The sequence below is a fragment of the Erithacus rubecula genome (assembly GCF_903797595.1).
Source record: "Erithacus rubecula genome assembly, chromosome: 17".
Lineage (NCBI taxonomy): Eukaryota > Metazoa > Chordata > Aves > Passeriformes > Muscicapidae > Erithacus > Erithacus rubecula.
In genome coordinates, this window is record NC_136669.1 from 1,407,159 (window position 1) to 1,427,848 (window position 20,690).

The 20,690-nt window shown below is 36.9% G+C and overlaps 1 protein-coding gene across 1 annotated transcript in view; it reads left to right on the top strand.

Moving 5' to 3' along the window:
• VPS35L (VPS35 endosomal protein sorting factor like) overlaps positions 1 to 20,690 on the top strand; it is a 42,388-nt gene that overhangs the window by 7,334 nt on the left and 14,364 nt on the right. Inside the window, exons 8-26 of the mRNA XM_079320641.1 lie at positions 372 to 456; positions 1,416 to 1,475; positions 3,209 to 3,305; positions 3,695 to 3,742; positions 4,712 to 4,805; positions 5,303 to 5,380; positions 5,754 to 5,876; positions 6,518 to 6,564; positions 8,503 to 8,614; positions 8,814 to 8,930; positions 9,284 to 9,337; positions 9,733 to 9,813; positions 10,621 to 10,683; positions 11,712 to 11,797; positions 12,771 to 12,851; positions 15,095 to 15,158; positions 17,098 to 17,196; positions 17,635 to 17,712; positions 18,817 to 18,931. Of these exons, the coding sequence (XP_079176767.1) occupies positions 372 to 456; positions 1,416 to 1,475; positions 3,209 to 3,305; positions 3,695 to 3,742; positions 4,712 to 4,805; positions 5,303 to 5,380; positions 5,754 to 5,876; positions 6,518 to 6,564; positions 8,503 to 8,614; positions 8,814 to 8,930; positions 9,284 to 9,337; positions 9,733 to 9,813; positions 10,621 to 10,683; positions 11,712 to 11,797; positions 12,771 to 12,851; positions 15,095 to 15,158; positions 17,098 to 17,196; positions 17,635 to 17,712; positions 18,817 to 18,931 (1,582 nt within the window). The remainder of the gene's footprint in view (positions 1 to 371; positions 457 to 1,415; positions 1,476 to 3,208; positions 3,306 to 3,694; positions 3,743 to 4,711; positions 4,806 to 5,302; positions 5,381 to 5,753; positions 5,877 to 6,517; positions 6,565 to 8,502; positions 8,615 to 8,813; positions 8,931 to 9,283; positions 9,338 to 9,732; positions 9,814 to 10,620; positions 10,684 to 11,711; positions 11,798 to 12,770; positions 12,852 to 15,094; positions 15,159 to 17,097; positions 17,197 to 17,634; positions 17,713 to 18,816; positions 18,932 to 20,690) is intronic.

Sequence of the window (20,690 nt, forward strand, 5' to 3'; positions counted from 1 at the left end):
TACATTTTGTGTTTGATATGGATGCTTAGAGAGATGGTGAAAAATGGAATAGCATCCTTAAAAAAAGTGATTTTAGAGAAATTCTTTTATTGCTGTATCTGGGAGAACAGATCTTCATGGTCAGCTGAAACTCTGCATAGTAGATGACTCTGTATAAAGGAAAACCAGCTCTGGAAATGATGAACCTGAAAATTACAGCAAGCACCATGGTCTGTTATGTTTGGTGTCCTTGTGCTTTTGGCTTCACAGTTCATATTTGCCCTTTCCATCTGTGGATATTCATCCATTCCAGTTTTCCTGGAGTAAAATACAAAAAAACAAAAGTTGGTTTCTAAAAATGTTTTTTTTGTTTTCTTTTTTTCTCCTTCTAGTGTTCTAAGCTTCTTTCAGACACTACAGTAATCCAGTTTTATCCAAGTAAATTTGTTTTAATTACAGATATCCTTGATACTTTTGGTAAGTATCTACTGTGCCACAGTTACTACTCAGTTGTTAATAAGATTAATTTTTATTGTAATGTTAGAAATCAGCAAAGTTATCCAAAAAGGGCTAAAATGACTTTTAGTTTTAACATGGAATATTTCCAACATAAATGTTTGGACACCAATGGTAAACATGGTATACAATTGTAAAAAATCTCCTAAGAGCAAAGTCCCTAAGATAAAAATATTTCATTTTGTGGTTGTGTGCTTTTTGTATTAGTAAATATCTAGAAGAAAATGTTAAGAAAATTCCTGATCTCTGCAATTTGAAATTTGAAACACACTCTCATTATAAAAATGTTTTGGATTTTGGCAGCCTTTTGACTCAATATTTCATTATTTTTGTATGTGTATAATAGAAGTCAAAGTTTTCTTTGGATGAATCAGGACTATGAAATGATCAGAATGTAGTTACTGTTATTTCTTAATACATTTTATAAACTTGTAAGTGACATCATCATCCACTTCATGTGCCTCTTTTATTTTTTTTTTTTGCCATGTTATGGAAAAGATTTGCAGTGGAATTCAGAGTTGCAGGGTGTTGTGGTGCCAGCAGGATATGCTGGGACAGAGATCTAATTGTTTCTCAAGGTTGTGCTCCTTCCTGCCTGCTGAAAGCTGCTGGAGATAACAAAATATCCAAACTCAGCAAAGTCAGGACACCAGCTGTCCTTTCCTGGCCTGGGAGAAATCTGACCTGAGTGTTACCTCTGCTCTTAAAGGAGCCACAGAATGTTTTTGGAGTGAGAAAAATCACAGTGAGCATTTCAGCCTCACTAGAGGGCAGCAAAATATCAGTGTTCTAGGAAGTTTTTTCCATCTAATTTCATTGTGTGTTGGAAAGGGAACCTTTGGACCAACATTTTGTGTTTTACAGTTTGCTTATTTGTTTAGATTTTTTTAAATTCAATTTTTTTTTTTTTTTTTAACCAGGGAAACTGGTGTATGAAAGAATCCTGTCAATGTGTGTGGATAACAGAGTCTCTCTGCCAGGTAACTTTGTGCTTGTTTCTGCTGTGCTCAGAAAAAAATCATGTCCAACCTTGAGAAAGGTTAAACAGGGCCACTGCTTCTCTATTTCCTACAGAAAAAAGGTTCTGATTTGAATCTAGTAGCTTTTAGTTTTTAACAGAGGAAAATCTATTTATTTCAGCTTCCACTATTCACAGTGTTCATGCAGGATTTAATTTGAAGGATATATCCAAGATATTGTGGTCATGGCTCTGCTGTTACTAAATATAAACTGGGTCTTCCTGAGGCTTGAAATCACAAAGAATGGTGTAAATTCTCCAATACAAGTTTATTAGGGAGAGGGAGAATTAAACAGGAATGGCCAAATTAGATAAAGGCAAAGTTTTTTTTTCCTTTCTTGTCTTAGCCTATGCTGTCTTCTGAAAGTACTACACTTCAAAGTCAGTGCTAGAAATGCAACAAAGCTGAGAGTCTCAGTTTTTGGTAAATAGATGTTGCTACACTGGAAACTTGATGGTTTTGCTGCAATAAAATAAGAATTTTGGAAGTAGCAGCAGGCTGCTCCTTGCATAATCTTTCTGACTCGAGCCCTTTTGCTTTTTTCAGTTGAAGTTCCAACACAATGTAAAAATTGATTTTGATGTTTCAGGTGGAAGAACCTCTTTAGCCAGACATTGAAACATTCCATGGAAAACAGGCTTTTCCTTGCAATTTGGAGTGCATTAAATGCACATCCTTGCAAGATGAAACATTCTGTATTTGGCAGTACCATTAGTTAAATCCACAGGATTGGAGCTGTAAACTTGAAACCAATGAATACTTACATTTGAGATTAACCTAGAGAAAATAGTTAAGATAAACTTGTTTTTTGCAAATGTGACAAACTGCTCTTATTGAGGAAGGCAGGCAGTTCCCATAGCACATCCCAATTTCTGGGCAGCTCTGGAGAGCTGAGCTGCTGCTGCAGCTGTGCAGCTGCCAGAGGCATTGGGAACTTCCCAAGCAGCTCTAAAAGTGGAAGGGAGAAGGAAAATCTGTGCTGTGCTGACTGTGCATGTGAACCTTTGGGGATTTCAGGCCAACCTCTGAGCTTGTCCCTTGGGAACCAAGTGAAAGCAAGTTTGATCAGAGCTGAGCTCCATGATGAGAAAGATACTGAGTGCAGGAGGTTCTAACGTGGCTTCTCTCCTGCTGGAAATTGGAAACTTTTTTGTGGAGGAAGGAGTGGGGGAGCTCTGCTGTTTTAAAGGGTTTCACAAGGAGTTTGTAGGACGGTGTGTTCCATGTTTCTGTCCATTTCAGTCTTTCCTATTTCTTGTAACAGTATTATTTAAAATCTGTATTAGCCTTTTAAAAGAAACAATTTGAGTGCTTAAATCTCTTTTGTATCTTCTCTAGTCATTATAGATTTATATACATGTGTTTGTTACAGATTATCTGTGCTTTCTTTTTTTACAATTTCTGATTTTGTAAAAGCAGAGGCAGAGGTTGGATTTCTCAGGCTCTGAGATGAACTCCAAGTGTTTGAATTCAGGCTCTGAAATGTTTTTTGCTACAAGCTTGTTACCTTTTCTTGCTATGTACTCAGCTCTGACTGCTGCTCAAGAGAGCTGAGAAACAAATATAGTGCCTAGTTTATAATTGTGCACTTAATTTCATAATGAATGGAAAGAGAATACAGTTTTAAACCTAACATGAAAAGTAACTTGTTTCCAGAAAGAATGTAACTATTTCTGGGTTGGTTTTTTTCCCAGATAACTTTTCTCCAGAGAGTGTTAACGATACAGCTAAAGAAACTTGCTTAAACTGGTTTTTCAAGATTGCTTCCATCAGAGAACTCATTCCCAGATTGTATCCTTGTCAAATGAGACCTTCAGAGTGTGTCTGCAGGTTTTTTGTACATTTTTTCCAAAAATGAACATTTTTTTTTCAATAAAAACCAGGGGATCTGTTGTTTATAATGGCTTTGTTTTGTTTCAGGCTGTATGTTTTGAATGTACTTTTGAGTCATGTTTCATAGCAAACTGAATGCTTAATTATTGGCTCTGAGCAGTTTGGCAGTGACAAAGTAGAGATGATGTATGAAAAATTTTGAAACAAAATCTTGTAGATAAATTGTAAAAATCAGCAAAGTGTAGTGACAATTACAGAAGGCCTTGAAATAGTTTGGTCAATATTCATTTGCTTCAGGTTTTTCAGTGGTGTGAAATCTTTTGTTCCTTAACTTGGCCTCACTTCAGTTATGTGGAAGCAGCAATACTGAAGTGCAATAAGTTCCTGTCCAAAACGTAAGAATTGTGTGAAGTGTGGGGAGGAAGTGAATGGGCAGACTTAGGAACTAATTCAATGAATTAATTCTGAGGAGTCTGTCATTAATGGTAGGGTCTTAGTAGAACTGAGAAGAAGCAGTACAGAGAGAATTGTAATGAAAATACCATGAAAAAATTAAAGGTGAATTGTGATATGATTTGAAATATAATAGTTGTCTCAGTTTTCAAGTGTATGTACAAAGGTGATATCAGATATTACAAATCTCAGTGCAGATTGAAAAGCAGTCACTTGTGGTGGAAGGGAAGGAAGGTTGGTGATGTGAGGAGTGGGAAAAAGGATAGAAAACTGAAAGGAAAATATTGATGTCATACTGGGAGAGAGAGTAGGAGAAATAATTTAGGAGCAGTGAACCACTATCTGCTGAAAACTTTGGTGTAAGTTTAATGTGTTGCCAAACAGTGCCAGCTGTTGAGCAGAAAATGTTCCTTCCCTTCTAATTGTCCTTCTTCAGTTATATTTTGAAATGAGTGTTGGAAGCCAAATTGCTCCTATAGTGACAACTTTATTATCCCTAAAAGCAGTTATTTTACTGGAATTAGTGGGTCTCATGTCCAGGCACTAGTACAGCTCTGTCAAAGAGGACCTGTGACAAAATGAGACATGGAAGGAGTTCTGCCAGTTCTGCTTTAAGCATCTGCTTTCCTTACATTGAGTTACAGCTTTTCCATGGCTCTGCTGTTTGCCAAGCTAGAGGAGGAGTTCTTTAGTTTTGTTTGTCTTGCTCTGAATAGCAAATAGTGCAATTTGAATATTACTGTACACAGAAAATGTTACTTATTAAATAGATTTCTGTGCTTTTTCTTTTATAGATATTTCTATAACTCATGCTCAGTTGTTGGTCTGCAAGGCAGCTAGTGAAGTTCTCTGTAGGTGATGTAATTCTGGTACTAACTGCTGAAGCTCTTTTTCATTTCTGATACAAACAGGGGCATTTTGGAATGTCTCCCACGATTAACAGCCATGATTAGAGGGATTGGAGATCCACTGGTTGCAGTTTATGCCAGAGCATACCTCTGCAGGGTAGGCTGTCACTCACCTCCTCTCATCTGTTTACATTTATAAAGGTTTACATTTATAAAGATTTACATTTATAAAGGTTTACAGACAGTACTGCCATTGCTTCAAGCAACTCCTGCTTTTATCTCAAGCAGTCAGCAGCCTGTCTCTTTCTTTCAACAAACAAACAAAAAAAAAATATTTCTCTTCTGTTTTACAAATGGGGAATCTTTCTTTAAGTGTTTGTAATAAGTAAGAATAATTTTGTGTGCTGCTGCAGTGCACTGGAGTAGATGCTGGTTCCTCAGTGCTTACAGATGCTTGGAGCTGATATTTGGGTTGTGTTTAAAAGCAGCTGTAACTGCCTCAGTTAATTAGTGGGCATGACTGTAATAGTAAGCAAGGAAATAATCAGTCAAAAGCTGGGATTCAGTGCTGTTTGTTGGTTTGATGTGTGTGACTTGGGTGTATTCACTCTGAAGGAGAATTCATAGATCCCATGAATTTTTTTTTTAATACAGGTTGGGATGGAAGTGGCACCACAACTCAAAGAAAGCCTGAACAAAAATTTTTTTGACTTTCTCCTAACATTTAAACAAGTAAGCAAATTAGTGTTTTATTTGCAAGATCAGATAAATACACTCTTTAATCAAACTTCCACATACTTTAAAAATATCTTAGAAGTTCTCAAATCTAGATTTAGTGGTGTTCCTGTATTCAGATACATTATGAGAAATTTTATATACATTCTGATAAGTTGGAACTGCTCTATTCAACATGTTTCCAGACTTGAATGATATGTTAGGAGCTTGATATTTTTTCCCCCAGCTTGCAAGGAATGCTTCAGGATATCTGTGCCTTTGTGAGACAGTCTGTTGTCATTTCCATTCATAGATAAATATTCACCAGTTTATCATATGTCCCATTAAATGCCTTTTCACAGCAACGTATTTTTGTCTCTTCTTTCAACAGATACATGGGGATACAGTTCAGAACCAGTTGGTGGTGCAGTGTGTGGAGATCCCTGTGTATTTGACCCTCTATTCTCCTGCTATAGACTGGATTTTGCAGTGTATTGCATACCATGCTCCAGATGTAAGTGCATGTGTTAATGCTCTATACTAAAGGAAGTGTTGTGGTGAAGAGTTAATTTTGCCTATTAAAAACCAGCTCTCAAGTCAGTTTTTACAGGAGTGTGAAATCAAGTGAAAAGAGCCTACACAGAACTGTGTGATGCTCTCTTCTGTACAGGAAGAATGATGCTCAAGTGTGACCACTTCAAGTTCATAGACTATATTCCTCTTTGTTTCTTGCTCTCCTTTAGCTAGTTTATCTGTCATACAGATATACAAATGATTCAACTAAACTGGAGTTTAACATGGTTAACAGGCTTTTTTAACCTCTGTCAGTCTGGCAGAGTTTTCACCTCTCCTGCCAGAGGTAACTGACCTGGCTGGCAAATAGTGATTAGAGTAATGGCATGGATGAAGGATTGCAGATTTGACTTCCCTCAAATGGTGGTTTTGGCTGAAATGCCACTATACCTACTCCAGAAGATGTGTTTTATGTTTAGGTGCACCACTGTTTTCTTGTGCTGTAAATACAGGGTAAAACAGGATAATTGGGATGTTTTGGAGAGGTAATTAAAACACCTTTTAATAGATTTCAGTACAGTAATTAAAGCTGAATATATTTGCAAAGTCTCTATTCACTAATTCTAATAAATATTTTTCCAGGTTCTGCTTACTGAGATGATGGAGAGATGCAAAAAGTTGGGGAACAAGTAAGTGTTGCAGGAGTCTGTAATGAGCACCCCTGAGTCCCTGCAATAATGTTCTGTCTTCTCTTTTGGAAACAGTCTGGATACACAGTGAGGCTTTCTTTCTCCCAGTACCTTACTAAATCATGATTATGAACATCTGTTTTCCAGAGATGAAGTCTAAAATATGGTAGATTACTTGTCAAGCCCAAGTTAATTAGTTTAACTTGGTTGCTGCTTTTTGGCTCCTAAGCCAAACTTCAGGACATGTAATGTGTTTGCCATCAGCTATGTCTTGGATTCCTGGTTCTGCTTCAGTTTTCTGGGTTTTCCTCCCCTTCCTTTCCCCTGTCCTGCACTGGTTACTGTCAGGCCATACTTGCATTCAGCAAGCAAAGTTGTAAAGCTGCTGGCAGCCTTTGGAAGGTGGTAATACTTAGAGATTTGCCTTTTTCAGCATTAAAGTTAGTGTGTCAAATGTCTCCTGGAAGTCTGTGCAGGGTGGTGGTGTTCAGGAAGATGGTCTGGTCTGAAAGCTGGATGAGTTTTGTGAGTGCAGTCTGGCTGTTGATGGGCTCCTCTCTGTTCATTTGATTGGGTAGCTTGGCTGAGTTCTGTGAAAGTTTTCAGCTGTTTATTTCTCTGATGTGCTTTGCAATTCTGCAGCAGCTGAAGAACTAAAATGTGTTAATCACTTAGCTGAGGAATGCCAGTGTTCTGTGACTGAGCTAAGGTGTGTGGGGAAAGCATGATTTAAAAATTGTACTGTGAAAATAAAAATAATTCACATCCTGTGATGTACAAATTGTTTTGTATAGGTGTTGATTTGTTTTGTGGAACTTACTTTCAAATCAACTTCCAGCACTTTTCATTGTAGAGATGGGCTAGGTTCCTTCTCTGTGTTCCTGCTTGCTCTTTGAAGGAAGGATGAAATGTTGAGTAGAATGAGGGTTTTTTTGAAGGAAATGTTTTTGGGACACATCTTTTTTTATTGGGAAGTTGAGGAATCCAGTTTAAAACAGTAGTCTTCTTTCAAAGTGGAGTTCTGTGGTTTTGTGTCTTCTCATGACTCTCCAGATACTATAAAGCAAGAGGCACCAGTATATAAATCTTTAAATAATCTCAGTATGTTCCATGAGCTCCTTTGCAGCCATCTAAGTGAAAAGTGACAGTCTGGTCTCTGTATTGCAAAACACAGACCTAGTGAACTGGAAACTCTTGTCTAATAATACAATGCAAATTCCACTCAAATTGTGATGGGACCATTAAGGCCCAGGCAGAAGCACAGAAGCTGCTGAGTTATTTTAATTACTCCATAGAATTTCCCTCAAGGTAAAGTGCCCTGTATTCAAACAGTCTGTTTCAGATTAGTGAAGGGCACAGTGTTTTATGAGGCAGCTTCTTGAGCTAAACCTAAACTTGGACAATGAGTTAGCTAATATCTAAATATGTCATTGCCAATTATCACATGACCATGGCTTTGCATTTATTTTAATCCTGGTAATGCAACTGCTTGAATTGTGGCTTTTATAATGCACATATAATATAATTAAATAAGAAAAATGCCAGTAGGAATTTGCCCTCCCTAAGTATTCTTCTGTACTGTAGTTAAACAGAGAGTAAGTTTCTAAATGTCAGCTACTTCTGGTTAGCTTGATATTTCCAGTAAATTCCTGCTAAAATGATGGCTTCAAAAACATCTGTGTGGGAGAAGTATTTTACAGACTGGGTTACCTTTTCCTTATCTGGTGCCTTAATGTTTTAATGTTTTGCTTATGCATTATTAATCCTCATCAAAGCAAACTCAATTAGTGTGAGAGTCTTTTTTTCCTTATTCTTTTTCTTTTTAAAACATTTATGATAGATGCTGGACAGTTGTTAGTCTGAGAAGTCCAGATTCATGTAAATGCCTAATGTTGAGTTTTTGCTGAGCTGTATTGATCTGTGCATTGTTCATTGCAGTGCTTTGCTGTTGAATTCAGTCATGTCAGCCTTCAGAGCAGAGTTTATTGCTGCCAGATCAATGGATTTCATTGCCATGATTAAAGAGTGTGATGAGTCTGGATTCCCAAAGGTAACATTTTGTATCTGATCTGTAACAATTCCTTTCCTTTGACAGAGATCTTCATGCTTTTCATTGCCTGCATAACTTGTGTATCACTTGTATGAAATTATTCAAAGTGGTTAGATCTGAAAATCTTTCTGCACACTGTACATCTCTTGGATGGACATGCATTGTCTGCTTTTAATTAAAAATGTCTCATGAATTTCAGCATCTCCTCTTTCGCTCCCTGGGCTTGAACTTGGCATTGGCTGATCCTCCTGAAAGTGATCGTCTTCAGATACTAAATGAGGCCTGGAAGGTGATAACAAAGCTGAAGAACCCCCAGGTGAGTTACTGTCCCTGTTCCACTGCTGATCCTGTGTTTAGATCCAAGTTGTAGCCAGTTGTACAGGGAGCATGAGCTTAGCATGACATTATTTACCTTTTCTGAAGACACATAACTGCTAAAAAAAAAAGGTGACTGTAATATCTTGGAATCATCCCTGCTTTTCTTAGCTCTGCTGAAGCATAATTTAGTTTTGCATAACATTATTACACAAATACAGCTTTTGAGTTCTAAATATTTAGGTCTGCATGAATCATACCTCAGGAATTGATTCTTTTAAGTGTAATTTTTGTAAGTGTATTTCTCTCAGTCTCCTGCAAATATTGGTGATGATAAGACATATGTATTTCTAGGATTATATCAACTGTGCTGAAGTGTGGGTGGAATATACCTGCAGACATTTTACGGTAGGTGAAGATTACTTTGTTTCCTTTGAATTTTTCTGATACAAAGTGCCTGTGTTAGCAGCCTGGTATTAAAGATAGAAAAGCTTTGACTATTCAGTATAAATGTGTAGGAATGAAAAAATATGTTTAGTTTCATGGAAGATGAATGGGGACAAAAGGTGCATCTTTGAAACTTTGGTTCTCCACAGCACTGAAAATTTCTTATCTTTTTGTTTTAATGGCAGGTGGATCAGTTTAAATAAGGATTTACTGGAACTATGGTTAAAGTTCCTGACTTAACTAGAGCTCCATAAAAATCTGATGCTATGGCAAATGGAAATAAATTATCCTGCTCAAGTGGTGTTTAGTGACTTATATGCCAGTATCATTTTGTAACCTTGTTTTTTGCTACACAGAAACGAGAGGTCAATACAGTTCTGGCTGATGTTATCAAACACATGACTCCTGATAGAGCATTTGAAGATGCTTACCCCCAGGTAAAGAGTTTATTTTGGCAAACCTGTAAAAATCTGATGTGCATTTTCTTAAATGGAATTAATTTTTAAACATTACTGATAACTCTTATAACAAAGAAGCCTCTTGGAACATGTAATGCTTTGATTTATTCTTCCTTTTTTTCCATGCACATCAGTCTTTTAATTCTGAGAAGTGCTAAACCTGAATGATGTATTTAGAAGTAGCAGCAGTTAACTCCTACATCAACAGTGGTGTTTGCTGAAGGAAATTAGCAATCATGGTAGGCTGTTTCAACAGAAGTAAACCATAAAATTGTTTATCTTTACCTGGCATTGTCAAGGCTTCAGTGAATTATTGTGTCTGGTTCTAGAGACTGAATGCCAAATGAGATATGGATTAGTTGAGAAGGTTTTTGTGGTTACTTGGAGGGTAGACAAAGTGCCTACAAAAGATTTAACAAACTGATTTGGGTTTTTTTTCTTATTGGACTAAGTTTTTTAGTGCAGAGAGCTGGAGGACACAGAGACTTTAAATTGAAGAACTCTGCCTAGCTATGGAAATGAAAAGCAAATAAAACCTGGTCAGGCTGCTCAGGCTCTGTGCAGTAAGGTTCTGAAGGGTTTGCAGGAAAAGTGTGTAGGAGCAGCATAGCTATAACTTGTCCTGTTTTGGGAAAAAAATTATGTTGATGAATGCTTGAAGCATCTTTCCAAAGAGTTTTCTAGGAATAACTAAAGAAGAATAATCTCTGGTATGGATAGTCTTAATTTAACTTATATTACAATAATTCTCCCCCTTTTTTAACTTTTTCTTTTTCTCCTCTTTAGCTGCAGTCAATTATTCAGAAAGTTATTACCTATATCTATGACTTTGCTCTGCTTTTTTCAGTGGTAAGTGATATTCTGTTTAATACATTTTTAAGAAGAGCTCTTTGGCAGTTTTTCTGCAAGAGAATTTACCTTGTTTGTGATATTTACAATGTTTATAAATTCATAGAATGCAAGGACTTTTTGTCAATTAGCATTAATATTTTGTTAAGTGCAGAAATATTTTGTGAGCTTTCTGCTGCTTACAACTTGAGTACTTATTATTCCAATTCCAGTTTTCTATACTTTTTAAATTAGGCTGTTAAATTCTCTAAGTTTGTTTGTTGCTGTGGCATAAGTGGCAATTAATGGAAGATGAAAAGCCATTTATTTGTGTGTGTGTTAATGTAATTACATGACATAACATACCTTCTCATAGCACTCACACTTGGCATTGGAACAAAGTGGAACTCAGAGAGCTCAGGGATTGTGTATGAGGTAGAAAAATAGAACAAAGCCAGCAGACTGTGTGTTGAGGTACAGAAACCATTTGAAGAGTGAAAATCAAGACTGATGCTGTGGATTTGGGCTCAAGTCTTGTTCACAAATTGCTTGGATAATTCTGAGAAACTGAAACTAACAGTCACTGCATTCTTGAGATGATACAGAAACTAAGTGTTTTGGCATGTGAAACAACCTAGACCCCTGTTTTTTGAAGGAAATTTGAGTGTCTTGGACCTTCTTAACTTGTTCTGGATTGATGTGAAATTGTTGATGATGTGTAGACTCTTTTAACTGTTTATTATGTCTTACCTTTTTTCACCCCATAGATGTCTGAATTTGTCATGATCTTAAGCTGTTTGAAGCATGTGATTGCTTTTGAAAATAAAATTCAATCAGTTCTGGTTTTTGTGTCCCCTCCTGGATCTCTGCAATCAATAAATTGATCCGTTCCACTTTTTCTTCCTTTGAAATGAATTAATGTTTTCAAAAAAGATGAAAATAGTCTTACCTAAATAGCTGTGCTTACAAAACTTATCCAAAATATGTATTGTTTTACTGTGTTGTTTGTAACATACCCAATTTTATTTGTTTATATATTTGCATTTCAGGAGAAATTCTTGCCATTTCTGGATATGTTCCAGAAGGAAAGTGTGAGAGTGGAAGTTTGCAAGTGCATTATGGAATCTTTTATTAAGTAAGTGGAGACTGTTGAAGTGAAATGTACTCTGGAGGCTCTGAGAAACTCCCTGGAAGGTGGGAGAGGAGTCAGTTTATTGGCTGTTTGGTTTGTGAAGGTGTTCCAGGCTGTGGGAAAGGAAAATGGGAATGTGTCAGTTTTGTTCATCTATTGGAGGAGTGTCTGACTGTTCACAAAGAAAGCTGAATTGAAGTAATTATATTGATGCTGACTTGCTGTGGGCTAACAGAATAGTTTACTCTGGGCTTTTTTTTTTTTGTGTTGCCTTTGTTGGTTTATGAAATTTGTTTCACATTCCAGTTGCTGTGACAGCACAGAATAGAGCATTGCTACAGTTGAAAATGAGCTTATAAAACAAAAATATATTCAACTGTTCTAAAAATCAAGCAGGCCTTTTCTTTTCAAGTTATTAACAGGTTTCTTGAAGCATTTTTCTCATTTTCACCTTCCCTTGAGGTATTTCTATTCACTGCTGAGCCCCCCAAGCCTTCTGTCCCCTAGGGCACACAGGACCAGCTCTCTTGGCTTTGCTCATTTAGTGATGCTGTGACCCCTTAATCATCTTAGTGGTGCTGCACTGCACATGTGCCTAAACCTGACCCTGATCCTTCCTGTTTGTCCCTGAGTAGCTGAGAAATTATATCCTGGTGAATCCAGGATTGGTTTGCTTTGATGTTCTTAGATAGCCTCAGTATATCACATGCCCACCTTACTGTGTCCCTTAAGGAGTCAGAGTCTGGGGCTTGGCAATGAGCTGTGTATATTAAGATAATATTTCTTAGCTGGATTAATTGGAATTGTATTAACATATTAACCATGTGGTCATTTGTGTTCATTGGTTCACAAATTAATTTAAAACTTGTGCTGCGGTGCTGCTGATTGAAATTATTAAATGATTGTTATTCTAGTCACTGTTTCCCATTTTGACAGAGCAGGATTTTTCATCCCTTTTTCTAAAACCCCTTTCTAGGCATCAGCAGGAGCCCACAAAGGATCCTGTGATACTCAATGCCCTCCTGCACATCTGCAAGACCATGCATGATTCTGTCAAGTAAGAAAGATGAACTTCTGCTGAGAACTCTCATTTTACAAAGTTGGGCTGCCTGATGTGGGTTCTTGTTTCTGAGGCTGTTTGTTTCAAGGTGGATTAAGACATGAATCCAATTAGTGCTGAGGGAAGAGCTGTGCAGTGAAGTGGCAGCATGTACCATTTGCTCTTTAATTACTGCTGTATTTTGAGTACTGAAGCAGAATTTTAAAAGGGAACTAGCAGCAGTTTTGTAGTTTTCCAGTGAAGCAGAGACATTTTATAATCCAATCTTAACACTTTGAGAGTGAGACCAGTGCAATCTTTGAGTTGTAGTGAATAATGAGCTATTTCTGAGATGCAAGTGAATGTGTAGCACAGATTACCATACTCAATTACACCTTTTTGTGGGTCACTGTTTTCAGCCATTACATAGGGGTGTGAAATCTTTAAAAGCATACCTGGACCATTTCTAGAAACTTTAATAGAGGAAGCTGTTGAACCATCTGTATCTTTCCCCTAATTCCTCCTATTCTATTTTGCCCTTGACTTTGAGATCTGAGGTTGTTTGGGATCCCCTGTGCACTGTTGCACCCTCACTGTTTGAACAGCAGTTATGCAGTGTGGAAAACATTGTGGTTTGTAAATAACTTGCAGAAATCACCCCACAATTTGTGTCTGATTCAAAACAGAGCCAGGATCACAATGCTGCAAATTCTACCTCTCAAGAGGAGGAACCTTCTTTTATTCCTTCTGGTTTGGGTTGAATTGTAAGGGCACAGTCTCTTTTGTCACTCTGAGCCCAGAGCCTCTGAGTATGGCAGATGCTGCAAAGGAACTTAAAACTTTCTCATCCTTGACAGGCCATGAATGCAAGATTTATTGTCAATAAAGAGGTCAGATCTAGCATGTAATTCAAATTTATACCAGCTAGAGTGCTTTTTTTTCAGTTAGAGTACCTTATTTGGCTGAATGTTGCACTAAAAGCCACTTCAGCCTTTAAATAGAACAACATATTGTACTTAAACCAGCTTATTAAAAGAAATAAAGCAGTTTATAGCAATTCATATTTGGTGCTTCCTCTGACACTTTGCCAAAACAATTGGGACTTTTAAAATCCCTTCAAGTTGCTGGAGCTAAGATGGTTACAATCTCTTGGTAAATCATTCTAAATTCCAGTTATTTTGAAGTAACTCCTGCATCTGTTTTTGCATCCTGCTTGAGGAAACTCCCAGCCCATTGTGGGGCTCACTGACCCCTGTAGCAGCTGTTGGAGGATAAAACCTTTACACTGGTAGGGGTCTGACTCCCAATTGAACTGCAAACCTGGAGCTCTCATCACAAACCTTCTGGGCCTTTCAGAGCCCAGCAGTTGACTCTTGATTGGCAATGCACTAATGAGCTAATCATGCTGAGATTTTCTTTCCTCCCTTACTGAATTTGGATAGTAAAGCTATTGTTCTCTTCCCATCTGGTGGCTGAGTTGGAAATTGGTAACTGATATATTAAAGGTCAAAACTGGAGTCAGGGATATAATAGTAAAGGGATGAAACTGTGTTAGTTGATTGTAATTTAATGTTTAGTTCATCAGTGGAACAAGTTTGACTGACTGGATTTTTATGTGATGGAAATGTATTTCAAATCAGATTTTGGACTCTTGGTGTAGAATAGGTATCTGTGATAGTTTTGAAAGAAATTCCTTTTTAGATATCAGTTTAGTTTAGTTCTTACTAAAACATGAAGAAAGCCAGCACTGTAGCAAGGTGAAGTTAATTGTTTTTTAAATTCTGAGGCAAGGTCATTTAATAAAAAAATAACCTTAAACAAAACAAACCCCAAATAATAAACTGATGTTATACAGTGTATGATATTTAAAGGGTATTTCAAAAGCTTTACTCCTTTAATTAGATGATTTTCTTCTGAGAATAGATTTACTAATTTCTTTAGGTTTTTAGACTTAGTTCTTACTCAAGTTCTCATATTGCAACACAGGACTGAAGCCATTTGTTTGCTACAATAAAAAAACATTAGTGTAGATTCCTTCTCATGCCAAAGTCTGAGTTTTTAGAGAATCTAAAGCCACTCAGCAATTTTTAATTTTTGCTAAATCTGGGATTTACTTTGGTTCATTGGCTGACTTGGTGATATTCACATTAAAATTAATTTTATATACAAAAAATATACAATATTATGTATTGCTTGAACATCTATAGATAAATAGGATAAACAATATTCTAAAATGTATCAAATATTTGTTTTTTTCCTAGTGCACTAACACTTGAGGATGAGAAAAGAATGTTAGCAGCTCTGATAAATGGATTCATAAAAATGGTGAGTGACAATTGTGTGCACCTTAGAGCTGGGATTTTGTGACATTCCCAGGAGGAATCAGAGCCCAGCCTCTGCCTTGCTCAGGACCACTGAAAACCCCAGGCTGTGCCTTTCAGTGAAATAAATATCTGTGTTTACAGAAGTGTCACACAGTGCTGCAGCTGATGCTAGATGAAAGTTTAAAGTACACATGTTGTTTATTTAATTGCATTTTCTGCTAGGTTTGTAAATCTCCTGTAAAACACAGCAGCTATTTAAAAGTTAAACAGCAATTGAAGCCTCAGAGGTCACTGGTTTATGTGAAGTTCACTCCTTAGCTCTAAATGGAACCAATACCAGCTTTCAAAAATACAAAATAAGTGTAACTATTTTTTTACTCTCTTTCTTTTTATCTTAATTTAGAAATAACCTAATTTGTATCATTAAATTAATAGTCCCAGGAGAATCCCAGATGTTTTGTCTTGAAATTAGTCTTTAAGCCATCCCTCACTCTTATTCCAGTAAATCTTTTGTTGATCTCTGTTAGTTTTGAGATCTCAGGGTGTTTTAGGGAGCCTGTCTCAAGCTTTTTGTATTCTCTAAGCACATCCTCTCAGTGCCTGGTTTTTCTTTCACATAGATCTGACAGGCTCTGTGTCTGCTTGTTCTCTTTGTTCTTTGTTGCACTTCTGTGGATTAGGTGGTTGCTTTTTCTTCAGCTATAATCATTTGCTAATTCATGTTCTAATATAGTTTTGCTTTTTTAAGCTTTACAGCATAATATAGTATAATTTCCTTTAGGAGGATTTCTTGTACTGAATAAAATTTGATGTGTCTGCCTCCTGGTTTAGGGGGAAAAAATTCCCATAGCAGCAAAATGACTAGTTATGAATTTACATCAGCACACATTAAGATGTGGAGGGAAAAGCAATTGTTATAGTCATCCTTACAGCCAGTCTTTTTGGTGGAAAAATTTGTATTTTTGGGTAAGTTTTCTTGAGACTAGGACTCAAGAATTAGCAATTGTACAAATAGAGGAAAAGCAAGGACAGCTGTCTGTAATGTGAGAAATAATCCTTTTTTTTTTTTTTCTGTTGCAGTTTCTTTGATCTTTCACTGTATGGATTAAATGTAAATTTTATTCTAATTCTGTAAAAAATTCTTTTGCATAATGTTGAGAAATTGAGAAATAATAAATAATGCAACCTCCTATTAGAAAAAAAAATTGCAATAGAATACATAAATGTAGAGTGCCTGGAGACTGTTCTTCATGCTCTGCTTTTAATTGACAGCTGAGACACTCCAGCTGACAGCACTTGGGATTTTTTAAATCTACAGGCTTGGAAGAGGTTTGTTCTCACACAAAGGTTGTTTTCTGACTTCTAGAAAACAAGGTTACAAACTTTTGCCATACTATACAAGCATGTATTTATTAACCAAACTCAAGGAAAACCTGCTTTTCTTACTCGTTTATCAAATTAGGAAAAGTGATATTTTCTGTTGGAAGCCCTTTATCAACTAGAAATTAGAGGAATCTGAATACAGATTCACAAATCTGTTTCTGTTTTTCTGGGGTTTTTTGTCTTGCTTTCTAAGTATGATCCAAACCAAGCCTTTGTCTCTTCTGTACAGAATGAAGAGTTCTGCTAGTTTTGAAAACACTTCACAAACCTAGGATTGAAATTTTGTTTTCTTGAAAAATACTTGATCTGTTAAGTAGACCATCATGTGGAGTATACACAAAAAATCCTCCAAAAACCAAACCACTAAAATTTCATGTTTCCCTGAAACTCAAGTATTGCAGAGAGTTTAAAGAACAGAGATTCTCTGACTGCTGGGTTTTCTCCTTAGCAATATGTGGAGATTTTGGCTTTTGAGTATCTATGGTTTATCTGCATGCAGTTTTACATTTATTTAAGGCATACAGTGGTGAAGTCTAGGGGCCTTTTTTCTTTTCTAGGTTTCATTTGGCCGTGACTTTGAGCAACAGCTGAGTTTCTATGTTGAAGCCAGGTCAATGTTTTGCAATTTGGAGCCTGTTCTAGTCCAGCTGATTCATGTAAGCCACAGTTTTTCTACATTTCCTTTAAAAGTGGGGATATATTTGCAGTTCTCCCATTCCCTGCTCTGGTTATTGGTCTATGGCAAAGGCTTAAAGGTTTAAATCCTTTTATTATTTTGGTTTATTTTTTAATTTGTGTTAGCTAGAAATCATGGTTGTTACACTAGCAAGGAGGTGTCAGCTCTATAGCTGGGAAGGAAAGGATAAGCTAAAGGCTTGAATAAAACAAATCTACTTTCACAAATTGAGTCATATTTGCTTTAAGGAACAGTCACTAAAATTCTCCCAGTAAAAAGTGAATAGTGCAGTGGGGACACACTGGTTCCTTTGTACACTGGCTGTTCTCTAAATACATGCAGTAAAACAAGCAGGTGCTTATTTGCCACTGAGGCTGTGCATTTTTCTTAATGGTTTGCTGTTGTTTTGTGTGTGTAGTCTGTGAACCAACTAGCAATGGAAACCAGAAGGGTGATGAAAGGAAATCATTCCAGAAAAACTGCTGCATTTGTCAGGGTAGGTCTGACTAATAAACTCTGTACTGTTTGCTTTGCAGGTAATACTGCCTGCTGCCACCTAAGTTTATCATTTTTGCAAAACCAGTATGTTAGTATTTTTTGACACTGTTTGTGGTCCCATTTTCTCTTGTTATGAGCAGTCTTTTTCCTCTCTAAAGCAAATGTTGCTGTTTAAGAAAAAAAGACCCAAACCATCTAATAGCAGCTTTGTGTTGAGAAGGAGCAGCAAGATTGACTCCCTCTCCAAAGGAAAGTTCACCTGAGAGGTGTTCTTGTGAATTTTGGAAAGCTCAACTTTTTGAATTATATTTGAAATAAAATACCACATTTCTATGTAACTCAATCACAGAGAGAATGGGAGATGGAGTATAAAATACATTCAGACTTGTGTCTCATAATATCAGTGCTGATAAGCTGAAATCAGGATTTGAATTTCAAATGAGGTGCTCCTTTCAGCTTTAGTGCCTCTGAGTCTGAATGGAAATGGTCCAATGTGCTTTGAGCTGTGCACAGGCCATCACAGGCTCTCCAGGTTGCTTGTGCTCCCTTCTCCTAACCTGAAATGTGGCAGCCAGGATGTGTCCATCTGCAGTTTGTGTGTGCAGTGGGCTCCAGCTGATGGCACTGTGAGATGTCCTGGGCAGCTCCTCTGTGCCTGGGGGCTGCTGATCCCCCCAGGGCTTTGGGCTGTGCCCTGGGTGTGCAGCAGCAGCACCTGAGCTCCACCTGATTCCTCCAGCACTCACAAGGCTCCTTGCCTGACACTTGGGCACATGGTTTCTCCTTGAGGACACTAACCTGCTTTTCTAGTTAGCTGTTGGTCTTGAGCTCCTGAGGAGACAGCAACTCTGAGCTGCAGTCACAGAGAGTTGGTTTTGAGATTATCTAGTGATAGTAACAATTTTTAAAAATTGTAATTACTGAAATACTCATTAGAAATTTAAAACTGCTGAATTTGGTCTTCACTTAATATTTACTTTGCATTGAAAATCTTTCCCAAAACTGATTGACAGATTTTGATTCCTGATTTTGTATTAAATCAGTAATGATTGTTATAACTCTAAGATAGGAATTTTATTTATCTTTTTAAAATTTCCTTTAGGCTTGTGTTGCCTTCTGCTTCATTACCATTCCATCTCTAAGCAGTATCTTCACTCGTCTGAATCTGTATCTACACTCTGGACAGGTTGCTCTGGCAAATCAGTGCCTTTCTCAAGGTAAGGCAAGAATTTATCCACTTCAAGGTTCTCTTATTTCAGAAATATTTCTAACTGTGAGTAATAGCTTGGTTGATATCCTAAGTCTTATGTGTATTTATGATGCAATTAAAATACAGCTCTGTTTCAAACACTGTTAAAGCAAAAACCATATTGTCATATTAAATGACATAGAACTATGTCATTTATATATATATATATATAATAATCTGTCATATTAAAGCAGCTCTTCAATGTGATCTCAATACCCAGGACTGTAGTTGACATAGTCCTGGCCATGAGGTAGGTTGTTTTAAATTACTTGGGAATTATGGAAAGCATGGACATTTTTTCCCCTGCATAATTATGCAAGCACAAATAATGAAATAAATTATTGAAACTGAATAAAGAAATAAAAGCATCTGTGTAGTAGTTCACAGAATGACAAAATTCACCAATGAGCTGGAAAAGAATTCCAGGTTAGGTCAGTGACAGCAGAAACTTGCATGATAAATGCTTAGCCAAGAAAATGTGCCACTATATCAGAGTGAAACAATGCCATAATATCAGACCATATCAAGACTGGAAAATATATTTTCTTTTTTTTGGATCTGAATTATTGATTGAAATGTGCCTGAGCACATTTTCAGCCATCCTGTTAGTTCAGTGTTAAGTAGTAGGAGATTGTGACTCAAAGCAATTTGGGGGAAAAATGGGAGTTATTCTGGCATCAGAATGAGTGCTAAGTCTGGATCACATTTAATGTGATCTCATTCATGTTACAAATGGAGGTCAGTTATCTATTCCAAAAGTCTTCACATACTTTTAATTGCTTGCAGTCTTTTTCTTTTCATTTTTAAAGTGATCTCATTCTACTTTGTTTTGTAATTTTAATCCTGACTCTAAATGCCTGCTGTCCAACAGTAAATGCTTTTCCTTTACATGGTTCCAGTGGAGCTGTGAGAGTAATAAATTGGATTACTTTGCAACATCTTTTGTTGTGGCTGTTAATTCTTTGTGTTAGTTCTGTGCTTCTTCACGAGAGCTTGTTTCCCAAGCTCTGCATTTACCAGCAAGTTCCAGCTGCACAAACAAGCTGACTTAGGATGCTGATTAAGACTTTTTAGTGCACAGTGACTGTTGGATTTCTTTGTTTTGAATCTGATGTTGCCCATACAGCAAAGCTGAGGGATTTAGAGTAAAGCTGACTGTTGTGTCCAAGTTTGTTGTGCAAATAAAAGATCTGCAAAGTCTGTTGTTGTGCAATTAGTGTTGTGCAGTTTCTGTCAGGGTTTATATAAAATGGACTCACTTTTTCTCCCTGTGGTGTTTTATTTAATTGACCAGCTTACCTTATCTTGTATGTCAATTTTTGTTGTTGTTGCTGTGTTGCAGAGCTTCTCTTGTTGGAAGCAAATCCAAAGCAGTTTTTCTGTAATATTTGGTCTTTGAGAATTATTCCCTGACCATGTTGGGACCCACTCTGTGATTTAATATCTTTCAACTTATAAACTGCTTTTCCACTATTTTTGAGGTCCAGTTCTCCTCTGAGTGGACTCCTGGGTCCCAACAATTCTCCAGACTTTTCAGTGTGAGGGTTTACAAATGTGCACAGCTGTTGTTTGGCACATGAATACAGTGCACTCACTAAACAATTAACAGCATCCCCATCCTGAAATCTTTTAAGGCAGCAGATACATGCAAAGTATTATGAACTCAGTCTCTAAAATGAGGTTTATTAACCACACTCTCCTGAATTTTAGACCCATAAGCTGGAGAG